The sequence below is a fragment of the Leptinotarsa decemlineata genome, unplaced genomic scaffold (assembly GCF_025532065.1).
Source record: "Leptinotarsa decemlineata unplaced genomic scaffold, Ldec_3_MD MMD2_P_RNA_scaffold_2, whole genome shotgun sequence".
Lineage (NCBI taxonomy): Eukaryota > Metazoa > Arthropoda > Insecta > Coleoptera > Chrysomelidae > Leptinotarsa > Leptinotarsa decemlineata.
Genome location: NW_027412529.1, coordinates 20,400,012 through 20,423,895, shown reverse-complemented (window position 1 = coordinate 20,423,895; position 23,884 = coordinate 20,400,012). Strand labels below are relative to the sequence as shown.

At 33.4% G+C, this 23,884-nt stretch overlaps 2 protein-coding genes across 4 annotated transcripts in view; one reads left to right on the top strand and one right to left on the bottom strand.

Annotated features, from left to right (window-relative positions):
- LOC111513078 (neuropeptide CCHamide-2-like) overlaps positions 1-7,014 on the bottom strand; it is an 82,676-nt gene extending 75,662 nt beyond the window's left edge. Inside the window, exon 1 of one of the 2 annotated variants that reach the window (XM_074185276.1) lies at positions 6,803-7,014. In XM_074185276.1, coding sequence (XP_074041377.1) covers positions 6,803-6,881 — 79 coding nt within the window. In that variant the 5' untranslated portion in view covers positions 6,882-7,014. The remainder of the gene's footprint in view (positions 1-6,802) is intronic. The other variant, XM_074185281.1, reaches the window with a different exon arrangement.
- The window catches only part of LOC141486770 (uncharacterized), an 82,331-nt gene extending 59,987 nt beyond the window's left edge, over positions 1-22,344 (top strand). For both annotated transcript variants that reach the window (XR_012468027.1, XM_074185293.1), the window contains exon 2: positions 21,976-22,344. Coding sequence is in view for 1 of the 2 variants with exons in the window: in XM_074185293.1 (XP_074041394.1) it covers positions 21,976-22,293 (318 nt within the window). In the remaining variant the exon portion in view is untranslated. The remainder of the gene's footprint in view (positions 1-21,975) is intronic.
- Positions 22,345-23,884: the final 1,540 nt, after the last annotated feature.

Below are 23,884 nucleotides of genomic sequence, written 5' to 3'. Positions count from 1 at the left end.
TATTTATTTTTTGATTTTCATGGAATTATTTTCCAGCAGCTTGACTGCATTAACCTTTCTAGATTTCATATAATTTCTAGAAACATGTGGATTCGTTTTTCCGATGGCATTTCAGGTTAGCTTCCCAAATTTCTGCTACCGCAGTTGTCGGTTGATTGGTCAAACCACCAACACTGACATAAAAACTTGGCAAGTTGACTTGGGTGTCACACCAATAGGTGGTTCCACCTATTGTCGTTCGTACGGCAACCATGGCTGTGAATGAACACATGTACCGAGAGTTGAATCAACTGAATCAACTAAAGGAAAGTGATTTAATAGAAATTATAGTGACCAGAAATGTCCCAGATGGTGTCTAGGTTAGTGATAACGTGAAAACCTTCATAGAAAATGGGGACAACGTATTTTATGACAGCAACAGGGAACTAACAAACTGTAATGAAAAAGTAAGGTTGAGTGCATTGCAGTGTGAAATCAAATGTCTGAATACGGAACTAACATGTGCAAAACGTTTAAATAAGGAATTCGAAAGAACCATTAGCAATCAAGAGACAATTATCAATCTGTTGAAAACTAGAAATATAAACTGTTCTAACGGTACACATGAAGCCAATGTTGTCAGCTCTATTCAAACTGTGACGAAATCGGGGACAATTTCAGAGAGTACTGAAAATTCGTCTAACAAGGAGTGTATTACATTAGAACAAGGAAAAGTGGCTCTAAAAATGCTACTTTCACTGTTAGCTACAAACATGTTTCCAATGAAGATGCACGTCGAAGCAGCAGTGTGCCCAATGAAGAAGAATGGAAAGTTGTGGGAGCTAGAAAGAAGAGAGATACAGCCATAGTTGGTACCAAGAGTAATGCTGACTGTACCCTTAAAGTGGCTTCCAAAAAAACTCACTTGCATATATGTAAGCTAGATCCAAACATGACTGTTGATGATGTTATCGCCTTTTTAAAGCCAATTTTTCCTGAAGTTGTTGCTGAAAAAATAGTAGCAAACTACCCACACTATTATTCATCTTTTAAGGTGATAATAAATGATTCAAATGAGTCAAGTGCAATGAATCCTACTCTACCAAAAAACTCGTTGGAGGGCTCAAGAGACAAGACGAGTTCAGATGAACTAAACATGGGACAACATCCAGTTGTAAACTCGGATGCGCGGGCACTTCCAGGTGACGAAAAAGAAATTAATTTTTTTTATATTAACATACAATGTGTTAGAAATAAGGTAAACTTACTTGAACTACTTTTGAAGAAATATAATATTCATGTGTTGCTTCTTACAGAGGTTTGGTTGGGAGTGGATGACGTAGATACTATTATTTTCCCCGGTTACACGTTAGTTTCTAGTTTTATTCGCCGTAGTCATATTCTTGGCGGTATATGTGTATATGAAAAAACAAATTTAACGATGTGTGACATAAATGTAACTGATTTTTGTCTGGAAATAGATTCCGAGTTTTGTCTATTTGAAGTAAAAAGTCTTCAATTAAAAATATGTTGCACATATCGTTCTCCTAGTGGTAACAGTGCTATTTACTTGAATAATCTGGATGAAATGCTAACAGAGAAAACATGCTTGAATGATAATATAATAGTTATAGGAGACTTCAATTACAATTTTAAGCTGACTGATTACAATACCAGCACATGTAAAAATATTTTTCTGTCGCATAACATGCTTGAGAGGATTTTTGTTGACACTCGAGTGACAAAAACAACTGGAACCCGAGTTGATAATTTGTTTTCCAATTTTGATGGCCATAAACTAAGAGTTAATGTTATTGATCCATTTCTATCTGATCATCATGGAATTGTGTTCACAGTAGAGGTACCTTGCAAAAATGTAATAATAGTTTCGTATGCCGTCCTATGACGAAAAAGTCAATTTCTAATTTCACTACTGCAGTTAGTGTTATGAATTGGCAGAGATCCAATAATATTCCTAACGAATGGGGATGATTACGGGAAACTCATCCGGCAGAGTGCGCTGACTGTTTGTCACATTGGTCATTAACTGCCAAAGTTTCCACCGTTATTTATTGATTTATTTGAAAGTTTCTTAGTTGAATTGCTTGCAATTCAAGATGTATTCTACATGGCGTATCGCTCAGTTGAAGGAGGAGTTGCAGAGGAGGGGTGCAACCCTAGGAGGGAAGAAAGCTGATCTAGTGGAAAGTTTCATAATTTTGCATATTTGAACAACTCTCTCATTATAAAGACAGTTTTTTGCATCCAATTTGCTCCCAAGAAATATATTAATGAGAAAAAAAACACATATTTTGTGTTTGTTCACTAATAATCAATAAACATTATTGTAACCTCAAAAACATGCAAGTTTTAAGGTTCAATTTTGTTTTCAGATTAGAGGCTTATGAAAGACATTTTAATTTCGAGAATATCCCTCAAGAGAGTCCTGTATAATAAAGAACAGATGTTTTGTTCATTAGAAATTCATCATTGGAAAATAATCTGAATAAAGTTGGTGTTTATGTGGACTGGCTGATTAGGTGGCTTTCCTTATCAGGATTATCTTCCTCGGGGTGGAAAGTAACTTCTGAGGCAATTTCTTGTTGGAGGTCTAGATAATTTATATCTGAAAATCAAATGGAATATAGTGGTGGTTGAGCAGTCAATATAATAAATTTATTTATTGGATACTTACCATTGGGAGGAAGCTGGTTATCTTTATCTTGGAACGTTTCAGATGATTCACTACTAGCTGGCTTCAAATCACGTTTAGCATTCCTTTTTTCTAATCTCAACATCCGTTGAGACTGATAGAATTCGAAGTGCAGCGAAATATGGAAGGTATAGCTTTTTTTTTAACAATTTCTTTGGAGTGAAAATCCTATAAAATTTTATATAATTAATATCACATATAAGTGAGTAGAATGAATGCTACTTACCAGTTGTCTTTGAAGTAGTCTCAAAATCAGAATCTTTGTAATGTTCACCACATAACCTAGAATGATCAGTACATTTGAACTTTACTATCCTCAAAGATTTTTTCCATTTTCTTCACATAACAGTATCTTCAGGAAACTTATAAACTCACATTTCTTTGCACCCGAAAGAAGCACAACGACCCATTTCTCTGAATAAAAACGAAAAATCACAAATGTTCCCATATAACCAATGTATCTTTTGATGACAAACACTTAGCGCCATCTATGTACAACAAATTGACAGTTTGCTTCCCCATTGGCAACTTATATTGTCAATACTTTGTCTGACATGTTCAATCATCATTTTCCTGTGAAGCAAATTAATCCTAATACTACAGATTTTAGCAAGCATGTCGAAACATCTCCTGAAATTAAATATTTCGAAAACAAGCTAGATGCAATACAAATCATTGCAGAAGTAACAAGGACCTCGGATAATTTTGCACTTCTCAATAAACTAAAGAAGGAATATAGAATACTTATTAATAAAACAAAAATCTTCTTAAATGACAAAATAATATCGGATTCTGATAATAGACAGAGGGCTTCCTGGCAAATAATTAATAAACAGCGCGGTAAAAACAATAATGTCAACAAAAATAACATATTACCTGACGATTTTGCCAGCTTTTTTAATGACTATGTAGATAATTTGATGAAAACTATAACAAACTTCCATCACAGTCATCTTGAAATTTTAATTATGAAAATTCCTCTCAATACGTCAACCTTTTGGTTGCATCCCACTGATGATATGGAAATTCTGAGAATTGTCACCAACTTGAAAAATTCAAAAGCTGCTGACATTTATGGATTGCATGCCACTGCTATAAAACTAATAGTTAAGGACATCGCAGCACCTTTGGCTAACCTTTTCAATGAGTGTATGTGTCAGGGAATATTTCATGACGCTTTCAAAATATATAAGGTGACCCCTTTGCAAAAAAGGGTGATATTAACCTTCCTAATAATTATCGAACAATTTCTATCATTCCGCTAATTGGTAAAATATTTGAACTAATTCTTAAGGAAAGGTTACTCCAATTTTTCGAGTCAAATAGGCTACTGTGTAATGCGCAATTTGGCTATAGACCTAACCGGTCTACTGTATTGGCTCTATGTGAATTTTATGAAGTTGTTGTGGATGCCTTTGAGAGTCGTCAGTTCTGTGAGGCGAGGTTTTACGACCTGTCAAGGGCATTTGATACGATACGACATGATTTCTTGTTATTAAAATTGGAAAGATATGGGGTTAGAGGCGTGGCTTTGAAGCTTTTTTCGTCATAATTGGAGGAACGAAAGTATTTTGTGAGTGTCTCCGGTCGGAGATCTGCTGAGTACCCAGTTATGTTTGGTGTCCCACAGGGCTCCGTTTTAGGACCCATGCTATTTATTATATATTTCAATGATTTATGTATGAGTATTAAGTCTGATGTGTCTTCCATTTTTTATGCAGATGACTCCACACTCGTTGCGAAAAATTTAAATGAAAGCAGTGCTTTACAGACCCTTAATTGTTCAGAAAATAATGCTGAAATTTGGTTTCGATGTAATTTTATTTTCTTAAATGAAAGTAAAACGCAGCATCTCAGTTTGAACCATGCGGCTTCAATGCGTTGCGTCAATTGAAATATCAGCTGTCCTTTGATTATTTAAAAATAGCGTACTTTGCTATGTTCCACGGTATAATGACTTATGATTTGATTATTTGGGGAAGTGCGACTCATACCAATCAAATATTCATTGCACAAAAAAAAAGTCATTAGAATAATTTCTTCTAGTGAGTATGACGCTCATTGTAAGCCATTTTTGAAAAATTTAACATCATGCCGCTGCCTTGTTGTTATATATTGGAGTGCATCCTTTATGTTGGGAGCAAAATTTTGGCGAATGAGGTAACCTCAATCTGCCATGTACATAGTATAGGTACAGTACCAGAGGTGGTAGTGATCTGCGTCTTCCACTCTTCAGACTAACCAAATCTCATAATTCTTATTTGTATTTAGGTTTTTAAATGTTTAACGCCCTTCCAGAAACACATAAAAATTGCATTACTTTAAAAACATTTAAAAATCAAAGGCGCAAATATTTAGTTTACCATTCTGTGGAAGAATTTTTGCTTCATGGAAGTGCATGTGTATTGTGTGTGTGTATTGTGTATTGATTTTTTATTTATTTTTATTTACATATATTTTTTTTGTTTTTTTTTTATAGTATTTGTTTTGTTTTGTGTTTATTGACAAATGTAGACATGTTTTTATTGTATACACGAATAAATATATCTATCTATATCTATCTATCTATCTATGGGGGCGGCAGCTGATTAACGGAAAAACAGATTTTTTAAACAGAAACAGAAAGAGAAACAAGAAAAAGTTACAAAAAAATGTGATGCAATACAATACATAATACTAATAAAATCGTTATATGGTTCGTTATATATATATCTGTCTGTCTGTCTGTTTTTCCGTTAACCAGCTGTCGCATCCCTACGAACGACAACTCTCAGAAGTAGAAACTTGTGCGAGCTAAGGATTAACGAGGTCTTACCTTTTAACGTGTGATTCCTAACACGGGTTGGACGGTAGCAAGTGAAGATCGATCGTTCAGACTAGGGCATGAACCACCGACCAACACGGCAGTCAATTCGAGTGAGTGAACAAAGCACCCACGCCGAACCGCATTGGCTACCGACTGATATATATATATATATATATATATATATAGATATATATATATATATATATATATATATATATATATATATATATATATATATATGATTCTTTATGGAGAGTATATTCTCAAAATCACTTTTCATTCAAATAAATCTATTCATTATATGAAGAATACTGAAAAAATATGTTTCGACTAAAGTCTCTCAAATAACCCCATCCTTCAAATTTATGAACTTTTTGTGTATTCGTAAGTCAAATTTGGAGTATTTCGTCTACATGATTCAAAAATGTCATTCTTTATTGCAAGTTGTAATTCTAAAAATCAACCTTGAGGATGAGTGGGAGAGGCAAAAATATGATATTTCAGGGAACGTCATCCTCCAGATTTCAAGAACGTATGTGCTTCACCTTCAACATTTTCTGTTCACACGATTCAACGAATGTTTTATTGATCAGAAGTTGATATTGTGAATTTTTTTCTTGAGAGTGTGGGTAGTCGGGGTTGGCGAGAGGTCTGGAGAGTATGGTGGGCAGAACTTCGACGGTCAATTGTTCTGAAGATGACTAGTTTTACTTTTGTCAATATTTGATACTGAAATTTCATCTGAAAAGAATTTGAAAAATAGGTTTTCAAAAAGTGAAATGGCCTGTCTCATATGAAATACGAAAAAAAATGAAAGCTTCAATTCTGAAGACTGAATAAATGATTTGAAAGTTATCCAGATTCTCCAAAATGAAAAACATATGCTTTGTGTATGGTATTCATAATCTCACATAGAGTTGGTATTTCATTACATAGATGAATGAAATTCGAATTCTGAGAATTATAGATGAATGAGCAAGTCTTAGTTCAGAATCAGAAGCTGTAATTATTATAAAAGTTACTCCATCAAAAACATAACTAAGGTGGTTCATACCCATTTGGAACACCTTGTGTGACTGAAAATGATCTGTACCTATTATACTCAACAAGTAATATATCGTCTTAAATGTGAGATGGATGTGAGAATATAACAGTTTGATAAAAAACAACACCAAGATAACTAATGTCTATCAACTAACAGTTTAGTTATTTATGTAAAACTGAGGAAATATTCTACGAATGTTCAATGAATGTTCAATGATTTCATTCATCAACCGAAAAAAATTAAAATTTTCACTACTCACGTTTTCCTTCCACTTCAGCACCACTGCAAACCAGCATCAAAGTAATGACAAACAGTTGAATTACGGTGTAGTAACTCATAACCAGCCCAACTCCTTCTTCAGTAGCAACAAAAAATGCCAAATTGAACAGATAATGAATTCGAAACACGCGAATCCGTTGGAGACCTGATTGAGTGTACTGCCAACTATGATACCAAAATTCAGAATGAATGACAGGCTTTTAGTGCGCTCGCTTTTCATCAAAGAAGTTGTCTTGCGTGTTACAACTGGGAGTTCATGTACTCGAGTTTATCACTTCATTTGGCCTCACCTCATCATTTGCGACGATGGACGATATTTATTGGTGTTGTCTGATTTGGTATATATATCCGATTAATGAATCATCTGAGAAAATATTCAAAGTTTTGCAGAATGTTATGAAAATTATTTGAATAGCATCGATCATTCTGAAAATGTCAAAATTTTTGAAGTGAAATTCTTGCAAAAAAACCAAGGAAGTTGCCTGTTGAATTATATGGAAATCTTGAACTTCATAAGTGTTGTAAAACTTTCAATTTTCATCAAGAAAATGATGGACAACATCATCATTTAAAATAGGTTATATTGGGGGCAAATTACCAAATTACCCGACGTTATAAAAACGTTCAGTTTAAATGTGATGGAAATTTTGGATATTGTTGACAGCATCTTCATTCTTCATAGTCAACTTTTAATTATAAACGTAAAAATATCCAATACATGTTTCCATAATAAGGTTAACCAATTTATAACCTTGCAATTTGAGTACTTAGCCGATGGACATACGAAAAATATATACAGGGTGTTTTCTAAATATGCGGCAAAAAATTGAGGGACCGATTACTACAAACGGCTGCATACATTCAATTCGAATGGTATGTCTAGTAAGTGAACCTGGTGTTTTTGAAAGAGTTCGGGAGTCGATGAGGAGAAGATTGGATTCTTGCATTCGAGCGGGGGTTAGTTATTTTCAACAGTTCTTATAGATTAAGAAACATGTAATTTTTTGTAATGAACTGTTATTGTCGAAATTCTTTTTTGCTCCGTATCTTCGAATATCCTTAGAATAATCCAAGAAATATTCTGTTGAATTTTTTCCGCATGTTTAATAAACTGTATATCCTATTGAAACCCTGTGTTACAGAAAAACCAACAATGTGTTGATGAGATACCAACCTCCCATATACAAAAAGTATCTGAAATATTTACTGTTGTAATACTTGAAACGTTTTCTTCTCACACATGGTTGAGTACAGTGAAAGGTTTATGTATGGAAGTGCTCATAGTATGGGATAATGAATATAGTTTGGGAAACTAAGAAACACGCTTTTGAAAAAGTTAAAAATATTTTTTTTTAATGAGCTTAAAACAATATCGAACAAAAAAACTCTAGTATTATTGTGAAAAAAAGTGACGGGCGCCTGATATATAAAAAATATGGCACAAAGCGCCCACGCTTTTTTCACAAAAATACTAGTATTTTTCGTTCGTTATTGTTTTGAGTTCATTTGAAAAAAATATTTTCAACTTTTAGTTCAATGTTCTTCAAAAGCGTGTTTTAGTTTCTTAAACTACATTACTTTTTCATTTTTTAGTTTCGTATGCTATAAAAGCGTGTTTTTTAGTCCGTTTGAACTATATTTATTCAATCTAAACTTCGAGATCAATCACCCGTATATCGTTTAGAAAAATGACCATTGATATTTTCCGATTCCGGAGAGGGAGCCTGAAAATCAGCTACCAAGCCCAAGGCAGCAGGCGCGCAAAGGAGGGTTACAAATAAAGCAGCAGGCGCGCGTGTTAATAAAAAAATACTTTTTTCAACTGAAAAATTACATGTGAAGTGAGTTCGAATTATATCTAGGGGGTTATGCACAGTGCCATCTGCCCGCGAATACATCAAGCAATAATGTCGATATATCAAGGAGGTTATAAACAGTGCCATCTGCCCGCGAATAGATCAAGCTACAAAAAAAAACAAAAAAACAAACATACAAACAGTTGAAGCTAATAAAAAGCATGATGAAGAAAAGGCGTTGAATGATTGATATTATTGGCATACTAGACCTATAACACATGAAGAGGGTACAATTGAACTGAAAATATTATTTGAATTGCATCAAATGGTGTAATATAAAAATAAAATATGACATATTTCAATGAGTATTCAGAAACTATCCGAAAAACAGTTTTTGCGAAAAAGTCGATATCTCTCAATATTTTTTAGGTACATAACCCTCCACAATCTGAAAATTGAACAGATCCGAATCGATAGTGAATCTGGCAGAGTGTAATAAAAGGCAAAAGTTCACCACGACTCACTAGGTAATATGAATAGCTGAAGAGTCCAATCAGTCAATAATGTGTCGTGTTCATGAATTTCGCCTACAAATGAAATAACCAGTGGAAACCCCGAAGACAGTTCTTCACTGCTGTTACCTCTCTGTAGTCCCCGTATTGTCCTCTTTTGAGATGGGCCATTGCACATTTATCTATCCCGAATTTCATACCGATACCATGCGTGTACTCTTCCACCACCCTCAAGGATTGATGGAGATCCTGTTTCTTTTGTATCTTGAATCTGACACCTGAGGTTGGTTGATTTTCCTTCTGCAGAAGGTACCTTCAAATTTATGCTGTTATCATTTCTCTTCAATTGAATCTCATGATCGAAGAGTCTTGTTTTCACAAAAGCGATGTGTAGGGTATCTTCTATGAGGGTTTCAAAAGCTGTTATGACTCCATCGTATGAAGAGGGAAGAGTCAGCAAAAGATGAGACACCTTACCCATTTCATCTAATTCAGCTCCAGCGAAAACAAGTTCGGTAAATATTTCATCGAAATTAATAAAATGTTGTGATAAAGACACATCTTCTTGAAGTTTTGAATTCAATAATTATTTTCTCAATGCCAGTTGAGTTGCAAGACTCATTCGTTCATAAATAACATCAAGGCTTCGTAGAATATCTTTGGCAAAATGTTCTTTTCTTGTGAAGCTCAAAAATGAATCACTCAAGTATTCGATTATTGTGCTTTTTGCGATCAGATTTGATTTTTCTTTGTCAATTTGTTATCTTGGTTTTCAACATCCTGGTCTATAAACTCCAAAACTTGTAGTTCAGCAAGTAGTGATTCCACAAGGAACTTCCAGAAGCTATAACGTTCTCCATTCTCCGTTTATAATTAAATGGTTCATTATTTGGTTTATTATTTTTGATATCCATTTTATTTACATAGATAAGATTCACAAGAACGTGAGTTCACTTTTGTTTTTGTTTTACGTACACTGGGCCCATAACCTGTTATAGCAAAGGAGCCCACGATGCAAAATGGGGATTTACTCGAGCGTCATTGAGACACATTAGGTTGTGAAGCTTAGATGATAAGAAGAAAAAAATGTTATATAATATATACCTTTTTATCGGTGGGGGAAGCGGCTATAGATTATAAATAGGTGAAAAAGTACTGTTGCATGGACATACTCGAGCGCGTCAGATATTAAAACGTGGTAGGAAATCATAATGAAGAAAAGAGAAATTAAACTTTCTATGTTTTTTACCACTTTTATTTGTAACTAACGTTACTGCAGTTTCGTCCTATAAGGACATTTTCAAAATTATACAATATATAAGGATATTTTCAAACTTATACGATATATAAGTTTGAAAATGTCCTAATAGGACGAAACTGCAGTAACGTTAGTAACAAACAAAAGTGGTAGAAAGTTTCATTTCTCTTTTCTTATTAAATAATCAATTGATTATGAAAAATTGAAATTTTTTGAGAATTTTTTAAAAATTATCTTCTCATTAATACAATTATTAAACTTGAAAACATACACTTATTTATTTACATGCTATCTCCTGAGCTTTTCAATTAATTGAGTTTAATGAATTGGAAAAAAAATTGTTTTTGTCAGATTAAGCGAATCCTTCTAGATAATCGTCAGATTATGAGACATCACGTCTAAAACATAAAGATGAACTATATATATATATATATATATATATATATATATATATATATATATATATATATATATATATATATATATATATATCTGACGCGCGTGAGCATTTCAAAATTGCGAATTTTTTTGTACATTATAATAATGGCCGCGAGTTTGCCTCAGATCGAAATCGTCAGATTATCAACTGAGAGCTTTTTTTTGTTGCACTTAACACTCCCTTAGAATCTTAATCTGACGCGCTTGAGTATTTCAAAATTGCTAATGGCCGCGAGTTTGCGTCAGATCGAAATCGTCAGATTATCAACTGAGAGCTTTTTTTTGTTGGACTTAACACCCCCTTAGAAAATCTGACCCTCTATGAGCGGATTTGTATATGTGATAATACTCTAGCTTTTGCTTTTGTTCTTTCAAAGGTTCTATGTCAGTCAAAAAATTTGTACAGTGCAATAATTGGAGTGAGGAATTTTTAAAGTATTTTGTATAGTTACGGAAAATATTTCCAAAAGTGAAAATCAATATTGGTGTCATACAAGATTAAGTTTTCGTTAACACTCATGTTTGTTGGATTTATTACTGGATTATAGGCTACGGTTATATTTTTTGTCAATTCATCTGTAACTGAAGAATAGTACTCATTTGATGTATCCGGAGATTTAACTCCAAATATACTTTCTTTTTGGAATTCTTTCCTGAAAGATCATTTACTATCTTCCAACTCTCCTTTGATTTGTTGGAAGCACCATCTATGCGATTTTTATAATAATTTTCCTCTCCCAGTTTTTTAATCTTTCTATATACTGATCTGTTCTTATTGTAGTAGTTATGAAAAAAATCCGCATTTGTATATTTTTTGATATAATGCAGAGATCCCATATTTCTGGTGGAATTTTTCAATCCCTTTGTAAGCCATTGCTTACAAATTGCTTCATATGTCAACATGACACATAATTGTCATGATTCTTTATGGAGAGTCTATTCTCAAAATCAGTTTTCATTCAAATAAATCTATTCATTATATGAAGACTAAAGTCGACTAAAGTCTCTCAAATAACCCCATCCTTCAAATTTATGAACTTTTTGTGTATTCGTAAGTCAAATTTGGAGTATTTCGTCTACATGATTCAAAAATGTCATTCTTTATTGCAAGTTGTAATTCTAAAAATCAACCTTGAGGATGAGTGGGAGAGGCAAAAATATGATATTTCAGGGAACGTCATCCTCCAGATTTCAAGAACGTATGTGCTTCACCTTCAACATTTTCTGTTCACACGATTCAACGAATGTTTTATTGATCAGAAGTTGATATTGTGAATTTTTTTCTTGAGAGTCTGGGTAGTCGGGGTTGGCGAGAGGTCTGGAGAGTATGGTGGGCAGAACTTCGACGGTCAATTGTTCTGAAGATGACTAGTTTTACTTTTGTCAATATTTGATACTGAAATTTCATCTGAAAAGAATTTGAAAAATAGGTTTTCAAAAAGTGAAATGGCCTGTCTCATATGAAATACGAAAAAAAATGAAAGCTTCAATTCTGAAGACTGAATAAATGATTTGAAAGTTATCCAGATTCTCCAAAATGAAAAACATATGCTTTGTGTATGGTATTCATAATCTCACATAGAGTTGGTATTTCATTACATAGATGAATGAAATTCGAATTCTGAGAATTATAGATGAATGAGCAAGTCTTAGTTCAGAATCAGAAGCTGTAATTATTATAAAAGTTACTCCATCAAAAACATAACTAAGGTGGTTCATACCCATTTGGAACACCTTGTGTGACTGAAAATGATCTGTACCTATTATACTCAACAAGTAATATATCGTCTTAAATGTGAGATGGATGTGAGAATATAACAGTTTGATAAAAAACAACACCAAGATAACTAATGTCTATCAACTAACAGTTTAGTTATTTATGTAAAACTGAGGAAATATTCTACGAATGTTCAATGAATGTTCAATGATTTCATTCATCAACCGAAAAAAATTAAAATTTTCACTACTCACGTTTTCCTTCCACTTCAGCACCACTGCAAACCAGCATCAAAGTAATGACAAACAGTTGAATTACGGTGTAGTAACTCATAACCAGCCCAACTCCTTCTTCAGTAGCAACAAAAAATGCCAAATTGAACAGATAATGAATTCGAAACACGCGAATCCGTTGGAGACCTGATTGAGTGTACTGCCAACTATGATACCAAAATTCAGAATGAATGACAGGCTTTTAGTGCGCTCGCTTTTCATCAAAGAAGTTGTCTTGCGTGTTACAACTGGGAGTTCATGTAGGTACTCGAGTTTATCACTTCATTTGGCCTCACCTCATCATTTGCGACGAGGGACGATATTTATTGGTGTTGTCTGATTTGGAATATATATCCGATTAATGAATCATCTGGGAAAATATTCAAAGTTCTGCAGAATGTTATGAAAATTATTTGAATAGCATCGATCATTCTGAAAATGTCTAAATTTTTGAAGTGAAATTCTTGCAAAAAAACCAAGGAAGTTGCCTGTTGAATTATATGGAAATCTTGAACTTCATAAGTGTTGTAAAACTTTCAATTTTCATCAAACTTCGAGATCAATCACCCGTATATCGTTTAGAAAAATGACCATTGATATTTTCCGATTCCGGAGAGGGAGCCTGAAAATCAGCTACCAAGCCCAAGGCAGCAGGCGCGCAAAGGAGGGTTACAAATAAAGCAGCAGGCGCGCGTGTTAATAAAAAAATACTTTTTTCAACTGAAAAATTACATGTGAAGTGAGTTCGAATTATATCTAGGGGGTTATGCACAGTGCCATCTGCCCGCGAATACATCAAGCAATAATGTCGATATATCAAGGAGGTTATAAACAGTGCCATCTGCCCGCGAATAGATCAAGCTACAAAAAAAACAAAAAAACAAACATACAAACAGTTGAAGCTAATAAAAAGCATGATGAAGAAAAGGCGTTGAATGATTGATATTATTGGCATACTAGACCTATAACACATGAAGAGGGTACAATTGAACTGAAAATATTATTTGAATTGCATCAAATGGTGTAATATAAAAATAAAATATGACATATTTCAATGAGTATTCAGAAACTATCCGAAAAACAGTTTTTGCGAAAAAGTCGATATCTCTCAATATTTTTTAGGTACATAACCCTCCACAATCTGAAAATTGAACAGATCCGAATCGATAGTGAATCTGGCAGAGTGTAATAAAAGGCAAAAGTTCACCACGACTCACTAGGTAATATGAATAGCTGAAGAGTCCAATCAGTCAATAATGTGTCGTGTTCATGAATTTCGCCTACAAATGAAATAACCAGTGGAAACCCCGAAGACAGTTCTTCACTGCTGTTACCTCTCTGTAGTCCCCGTATTGTCCTCTTTTGAGATGGGCCATTGCACATTTATCTATCCCGAATTTCATACCGATACCATGCGTGTACTCTTCCACCACCCTCAAGGATTGATGGAGATCCTGTTTCTTTTGTATCTTGAATCTGACACCTGAGGTTGGTTGATTTTCCTTCTGCAGAAGGTACCTTCAAATTTATGCTGTTATCATTTCTCTTCAATTGAATCTCATGATCGAAGAGTCTTGTTTTCACAAAAGCGATGTGTAGGGTATCTTCTATGAGGGTTTCAAAAGCTGTTATGACTCCATCGTATGAAGAGGGAAGAGTCAGCAAAAGATGAGACACCTTACCCATTTCATCTAATTCAGCTCCAGCGAAAACAAGTTCGGTAAATATTTCATCGAAATTAATAAAATGTTGTGATAAAGACACATCTTCTTGAAGTTTTGAATTCAATAATTATTTTCTCAATGCCAGTTGAGTTGCAAGACTCATTCGTTCATAAATAACATCAAGGCTTCGTAGAATATCTTTGGCAAAATGTTCTTTTCTTGTGAAGCTCAAAAATGAATCACTCAAGTATTCGATTATTGTGCTTTTTGCGATCAGATTTGATTTTTCTTTGTCAATTTGTTATCTTGGTTTTCAACATCCTGGTCTATAAACTCCAAAACTTGTAGTTCAGCAAGTAGTGATTCCACAAGGAACTTCCAGAAGCTATAACGTTCTCCATTCTCCGTTTATAATTAAATGGTTCATTATTTGGTTTATTATTTTTGATATCCATTTTATTTACATAGATAAGATTCACAAGAACGTGAGTTCACTTTTGTTTTTGTTTTACGTACACTGGGCCCATAACCTGTTATAGCAAAGGAGCCCACGATGCAAAATGGGGATTTACTCGAGCGTCATTGAGACACATTAGGTTGTGAAGCTTAGATGATAAGAAGAAAAAAATGTTATATAATATATACCTTTTTATCGGTGGGGGAAGCGGCTATAGATTATAAATAGGTGAAAAAGTACTGTTGCATGGACATACTCGAGCGCGTCAGATATTAAAACGTGGTAGGAAATCATAATGAAGAAAAGAGAAATTAAACTTTCTATGTTTTTTACCACTTTTATTTGTAACTAACGTTACTGCAGTTTCGTCCTATAAGGACATTTTCAAAATTATACAATATATAAGGATATTTTCAAACTTATACGATATATAAGTTTGAAAATGTCCTAATAGGACGAAACTGCAGTAACGTTAGTAACAAACAAAAGTGGTAGAAAGTTTCATTTCTCTTTTCTTATTAAATAATCAATTGATTATGAAAAATTGAAATTTTTTGAGAATTTTTTAAAAATTATCTTCTCATTAATACAATTATTAAACTTGAAAACATACACTTATTTATTTACATGCTATCTCCTGAGCTTTTCAATTAATTGAGTTTAATGAATTGGAAAAAAAATTGTTTTTGTCAGATTAAGCGAATCCTTCTAGATAATCGTCAGATTATGAGACATCACGTCTAAAACATAAAGATGAACTATATATATATATATATATATATATATATATATATATATATATATATATATATATATATATATCTGACGCGCGTGAGCATTTCAAAATTGCGAATTTTTTTGTACATTATAATAATGGCCGCGAGTTTGCCTCAGATCGAAATCGTCAGATTATCAACTGAGAGCTTTTTTTTGTTGCACTTAACACTCCCTTAGAATCTTAATCTGACGCGCTTGAGTATTTCAAAATTGCTAATGGCCGCGAGTTTGCGTCAGATCGAAATCGTCAGATTATCAACTGAGAGCTTTTTTTTGTTGGACTTAACACCCCCTTAGAAAATCTGACCCTCTATGAGCGGATTTGTATATGTGATAATACTCTAGCTTTTGCTTTTGTTCTTTCAAAGGTTCTATGTCAGTCAAAAAATTTGTACAGTGCAATAATTGGAGTGAGGAATTTTTAAAGTATTTTGTATAGTTACGGAAAATATTTCCAAAAGTGAAAATCAATATTGGTGTCATACAAGATTAAGTTTTCGTTAACACTCATGTTTGTTGGATTTATTACTGGATTATAGGCTACGGTTATATTTTTTGTCAATTCATCTGTAACTGAAGAATAGTACTCATTTGATGTATCCGGAGATTTAACTCCAAATATACTTTCTTTTTGGAATTCTTTCCTGAAAGATCATTTACTATCTTCCAACTCTCCTTTGATTTGTTGGAAGCACCATCTATGCGATTTTTATAATAATTTTCCTCTCCCAGTTTTTTAATCTTTCTATATACTGATCTGTTCTTATTGTAGTAGTTATGAAAAAAATCCGCATTTGTATATTTTTTGATATAATGCAGAGATCCCATATTTCTGGTGGAATTTTTCAATCCCTTTGTAAGCCATTGCTTACAAATTGCTTCATATGTCAACTGATCAAGATAAATCAGATATTTCTCATTTACCTTTGGATGATATTCGACCCATTCACCTAAAAAATTCAAGGAACTTTTTGCGTGTATCTATGTGCAAACAGATGTCACTGGTGATTTATGTGTCCATACGTTCGTACGAGTATTACAAGATGAAGGCAAACCATATTCTCAGAAGAAGAACAGCCACTACTTCAAGAAGTTTCAGTTTTTCCAAAAAGGTCACGGTGACGAAAAACATCGGAAATTTTTATGGACGCCATTATTTCTCAGAATATGATTCAACTGAAAGTTAGAAACTTACTGAATAAGTTATCTCAACTACCCAGATTCTTGGAGTGCTTGTTATCACATGCAACCATGCCCGTGATCGAGAACAGAAATGAAAATAAAGATGCCGAAAAAAAAGATATTGAATACACTATAATCAATGGATCTCTCAACGTGAAACTGCAAGATATAGCAGACGTCGACATGTCGCAGCATGAGTGTTCCCAGAAAACTGTAGGAAACTATTCGGGACCTGACCCCTTGGAAAAATTCATCACGAATGTCATTCGTGATTGTACCCAAACTCGATTGAAGTATAGAGTGACGTCGTGTAGATCAGGACAAGTTTGTTTAGAAGGAGCTAGTAACGCCATCAAAAAACTTCTGATGGTGTATCAAATGAAGACTGGGAAAAAAATAACTTGAGTAGGTGTTTTCAACTTTTAACGTAGTAATTAAAAATTTCATGACTGTAACATTTAAATCATTCAAATCAAATTAGTGAAAAAATTTAGTGAATTCACCAACACTTGTTTGTCCAGGTCACATGCCTCTACTTGTTGGTAGAAATAAGTCCTACCTTTCGCTACTTCGTTGTACTATTTCACCAAAATCCGGATCAATGTTGTTCAGGAAAATTCTGACAGAACAAAGATAAATTTCACTGTGTGAATCCATCACACAAAATGGAAACATATTGAAATCGAACAAGTACTCAATAGCATCGCATGGAATTTTTCCATGAACAGCAACTTTGTATAATTCATTGTGAAAGAGTGAAAATATCTCTCCCAGATTGATAGTTTCTTTCCTGTCAAAGCGTTAAGTTCAAATCTTAGGAAGTGTCTTATCTCGTGATTCGATAACAACATAAAAATCAATAGGAATGTGTTTTCCTTGATGACATTTTTGTCAGATATAGAAGGAAATAACAATGCTTCTGCCGATTTAAAAAAGTTACGATATATTTATGACTGAAATATTATTAAGATAATTGAATCATCTCTGCTGATAACAGAGAAAATGCTTGTTGGAAAGTTATCAATTTCGAAGTGGTCGGTGAAATGAAAGTATATTTTTTCCTGATACGTTCAATGATTTTTTGTGATTTTGGAGATGATGTCTTTCAATTGTCTAGAGTTCTGATTCATTATAATAAAGCAATTTTCCATTTCTTTGTAGGTACTTCGTTTTTTTTTAATCCACTCAATGTAAACAATGTTCTCTGTGCGGTAAATTTATCATTCTAAATCTAAATGTCTTGCCTATGGATTTAATGATACAATAATACTGACATCAACACAAGTAATATCATTTTACAACCAGTCAAACAAATTATTGATGGCATTTTTAGTATCGGTATTGTCTTGGAAGATTATTAACTTTCAAAATAATACCTTTTTTTTAAAAGAAAGCTGACAGCTCATTAGTGGATACCTTCCACTCTATTGCTATAGTCAACATTTTTGCAGACTTATAATACTAAAGACAAATCTGAATTCATATTCAAAATGGAAAACATTTTTTCAGTATATCACACTTTGGATGTCGACAAAATTATTCAATGCTTGATGCTAACGAGATCGTGTGCTCTGAGATAAAAAATCATACCAAACATATTATACTACTTCCCGAAGCCGTTCGATTTGTCTCTGATGACTTATCCATAGAAAAATTATATTATTGTGGCATACGCGAAATATCTTTGAACATTTTTTTTATTTTCCAAATAATAACGTTAAATAACATCGATAGCACCTATCCCACATTGTTCTGTAAATAGAGTTTTGAGAAACAACTGTGATCCGGTAACAAAAAAGGATGAATGAGTATGAGGGGATAATAAAAATACTGCGAGATCACTACAAGAAAAGGATAAGCGTTCATTAATAACCAATTCTACAAATCAGCACCATCGATTAATACTGGTCATAGTTTTTAGCAATTTTTGCAATTACTTGCTAATTTGCAATTGAATCAGTGCTTGTTTTCTAATGCGGAAATGTGCGACTACTTTACATGCCAAATCAATGAATTGGTAAATTTTTTCCATAATGTTCACATTTCATTTAGTTTCTATCTAAATTCAGGTAATTTGTTTCCCTATTCATTTGTATATCTTTTACATATGATAATAACGATGGCAGTTATAGGGTTATATTGAATTGTTATTCACTATCCCATATCTATCTCTATACATTTTTGTTAAGGAATGAACAAGAATTTAATCTACATCACCATGTATTAGGTTTTGTTTTATTGATAAAAAAAAAGTAGTTGATAGAGTTGTCACTGACAAGTTAGTTGAATTAATTTTTTCTGAGATTTGTATATTTATTTTCATTAAAGTTGTTTACTGATGAATAATCCTGTGTTCGACCTAAAACTCAACAGGTTATGGACCCAGGTGCGCATTAGTCAAGAATTAAGTTGGAAAAGTAAACTTAAAAGTTTTAATGGAAATGGAAATCTCAAAAGTTGTGATTGATAAGTTAGAAGGTCAATCAAATTGGGTCGACTGGAAGTTCCAGTTGAAGATTCAACTATATATGTGTGAAGCAATACAAGCTGTGGAAGGTACGCTTCAAAAACCTGAAGAATTGGCTTCAGGGGCATCAGGGAACCAGAAAACTGCTTATAGTAACAGTTAGCAGTTTATAATAAGCTAGAGTATATGCCCAATATATAATAGTCTCTAGTTTGAACTCTCAAACAAGACAGTTGGTTAATATGTTTAATTCCGCTCAAGAGATGTGGAATAAGTTACATAGTGTTTTCGAACAACGAACAGAGCAGAGACAGGATCGACTGTTTAATGAATGTTTTGGCGTGGAAGTGAAAGATCCTTCATATAGTGTAGCAAAGCATATGGCAAAATTAGAAAAACTTTGGGTAGAATTACAAGATGAAACTTGGAAGAAAGATAGAGTAAAATTACCTGAATCACTTTTCATGAATAGAGTTTTGAATACCATGCCTCCTGATCACTTCGAATTCATGAATACCTGGGAATCTGTTCCTAAATTCCAAAGAAACTCCACTCTTCTCCGAGAAATACTTTGAACTGTTGAACTCCGCTTGCAGGACAGAAGTAGTATACAACAATACCCCTGCAAACAGCAAACAAAGGTCAACACAAATGACCAGAAATCCTACACTCAAAAAAATAGGACACAGTGTGTTATCTACAACTAACAACTAACTTGACAGTGACAACAGAGTTGTCACAACAGAGTGACAACAGAGTTGTCACTGTCAAGTTAGTTGAATTCATTTTTTCTAAGATTTGTATATTTATTTTAATTGAAGTTGTTTACTGTTGAATAATCCTGGGTTCGATCTGAAAATCAAAAAATTTGATTAATGAATTCACTGAATTTGAGAATATAGGAATGATGAGGAGTGTGGTGAACATCGTTTCTTGTCAGCCGAATCAGTCGAGAAATTCGGTATTGAAGACAATGAATGATGTGATTGATTTTTTGAATTTATTGAAATCGCAAATGTTAAGCTAGAATACAGGGTCATTTTTATCTAGTGTTTTTATTGATTGACCCAATGAATACATCTTTGTGTGCAACTATTAATAAATGCTGGTAGGTGTATAGATGGATTGGTAACCAATCTTCTTTGTTTTGTTTGTTGATTGAAGTATGAATTTGTTCCTGTACACCCAAGTTAAACATTGGTGGAAATAGAGGTCGTTTTCAGTAATGACGATTCCTAATAGGTGCAGACATTCGGTAGAGTGCAGTACTTCAGAATATTCCTTAAATCATAGAAATTTGCAGAACTTTTGAGCCGATTCACAACATATCATCCTATATCTCATACCAATTCACAATAACTCCCAGATACTTAATTATATTTGCCCTTTCTATTACAGCGCAATTGCAGATTGTTGTATCAGTACAGTTATGGATGTGGATTATGTTATTTTCCGCTTGATTGTTCTGCAATGGGGTGAATGTGATGAATTGACTTTCTTTTACATTCAGAATATAATGACAAAGTCTTGATTGAGCTATAGCTGCATATCTCTGTTCTCTTTCTGATTTTGCAAATGCCCTTTTCCACTTAATATCTGCGCATACGAGTAATAATATGGTACCTAAAACTGTTCCTTGTGGTACTTCTGTACAAATTATCATCATCCCACTCAATATATTATCGAATTTGACTTTTCGTATCCAGTATGATAGGATAGTCTTCTAAAATATTGTATGTTGGGCTATGTATACCATATCCATGTAATGTTTTGAATAGCATGCCGTGATCAAAGGTGTCGAATGCCTCAGCTTGGTCTTACCCAGCTGGGCTAGGTGTTACCTTCGCAAAAGTTTTGCCAACATCAAAAACACTCAGTCTTCGTGTCATGGTTTCAAATAATTTGAGTTTCAGTTGCTTGTGGTCACTACCAAACGGATTTAGCCTTCTTAGTACATGAAAATTTCAGCGATTTTAGAGAACAATTCGTCAAATTGGATAAAAAGCACATATGTGTTCATTCTCATTACATCACAGGTACCCTAGTATCAGACTATAGGAGTCGTTAGGACTACCTGTCTATCCATAATTCTTATTGCTGTATGTAAACCGAATATTTCTTCAAATTATAAAACGAGTATAGAAATCTTGTATATTTTCTTTATCACAAATCATGATTGAGTATTTCCTTCTGAATAATCCCGAATTCATTTAAAAATCAATGTTATATCTAAGTAATTTGGAAAGCGCCCGTTAGTTAGCAACCTGATTAGAAATAAAAACAAAATAGAACAATCCAATTTTATTGGCAATATGAGAAAATCATCTACCTGAAATGTATCTACCTAAATGTTGTCTTATTACCTGGATAGGTATTTAAAGAACCCCACTGACACATATGGAATCATAAATAGTTTGTCAATTGATACGTTCCAGCAAGAAAAACAAAATGAAAACAAATACTTCCAAAATTCAGACAAGAACACCAAAAAAAAGAGTCACTGTATCTAAAAATGTTATAATAAGAACAAGGAAAGAAACTGTTTCTAGAAACCTGAAACTATTAATGAAGTTATCTCGAATACCTAGATATTTGAATGTTTTGCTGTTACAGGCCAACACCACTGTGAACAAATCATTCAAAACTAGAGAAGGCAAGATAAAAGAAGTAGAAAGCCTGTTGTTGAATCGAGCAGTCAATGCGGTGCTGAAGGATTTAGTACATACCCAGAAGAATGAGACAGAATCATCGGAAACTGATGTATTGGGGCAATTTATCACGAACACAATTCGTGGATGTGTGCAAACTCGACTGAGGTGTCGAGTTATGTCCATGGAACCAGTTCAGGAATATACGGAGGGAATCAATAAAGCAATAAGTAAATTAGTGAAAATTCACGAAACGATAACGAAGGAGAACACTTCGAACTGAGGTATTTCAGCTTATATGTGAACCGAATGTTATTAAATCACTTATATTTTTTCAAGTTTATAATTTTTCCATATTTAAGTACCTAACTCCTATTATGCCTATTTAGGTCATTCTACAGATTATCGTATCCTTTGTGATTTTATGTTTCCTATTCATTATGTCCATCATGATTTATTAATTTGTCCGACGTGCTTAATATTTCATATTGTCATAATGTTGCCAATAAATATACACTTCGATTATTTTAGCTTTACTGATGCGTCATCAATTTATGATTATAAAAATCACACACCCTCTATGTAACATCTCTTTCTATTAAGCGCTATGAACAGATGACAATTCGTTAACATTTGTCTTCTAATCGAAGACTTATGTTATAGTGATGATCAATTAATACTCATAACAGTGGAAAGAGATAGACAGCCGACAGTGTTTTACAATTTGCATTGTTTTATGTTATTGGGTATTGTTGTCGTCAGTTTTACAATGTCTCTGTATCCATGCACGGTTGATTTAATGGAAACTCGTTTGTTAATATTAATGTCTGCAAATGTTTTCGAAACATTGCAATGCCACCTTTTTCGTTAACTGTCACATCTACATAAAAACTAACTTTTGAGGTTGTTTGGATCCGACATTTCCATAAATTTGAAAATGTTAATATTGTCATTACCTACACGTTATAATTTTTATCGGGATATTAGTCACTTCGTCTTACATTTGACCACAATTTCGCGATTTATTTCAAATGTACATCAACGATGACGTATCGATGGATTTAAAATAATCGAAGTGTATTTCATTAATGTATGTTTGGTGATCAGAGAAATGTTACGAGTTCAATACAATACGTAAAACTACTAAATATTCTGGATAACTTTATTGGGATCACTTATGCCTCTATATTTTTGTCAATCTAAAAACTGTTTTATCTTCCTCTTGAAGATGATCACTTGGTGATCGAAACACGTGTCGAGGTGTAAAAATAACGATTTGGTGTTGGGAAAAAACTCCAGTAATATTCATTAATCTGTTGAAGTAACAATTAGGGATGACATGATCAGTCTGGGTTGGTTTTCTGTAAACGGAAAAATATATTTTTTTTTATAGTAAGATCTAAATAGTTTAATTTATTATCTTTTTCTATACCAAGAGTGAATGAAACTTTTTTGGATGTAAGTTATTTAGGGAATCAAGAATGTCATGTGCAAAATTAGAGTTGCCATCTATGAAAACCAGGCAGTCATCATCATATCTGTACCAGCTGAGATATGTTGATGACTGCAATAATTTTATAATTATACACTTCCATACAAAAATCTCTTCGATTCATTTTGTGGTAATTATTTTATTTCAACAGTCGCCACTTGGAATGTTTTGAGAAGGTACTCATGATTATGGCCCTAGTGGTCGACCCTTCTCGAATATATTTATGTCCCTGACCATATTGTCAGTGAATATTATTTCGATAATGACTTGAGAAACATTTTTAGCAGAGGCATTCATTCTGTTCTGGGATTTCGGCCGGGCTAATCCTAATTTTCATTCTCCTCGCCACGTGGTTACACTTTTTTTTGTTTGTCGTTTTTTT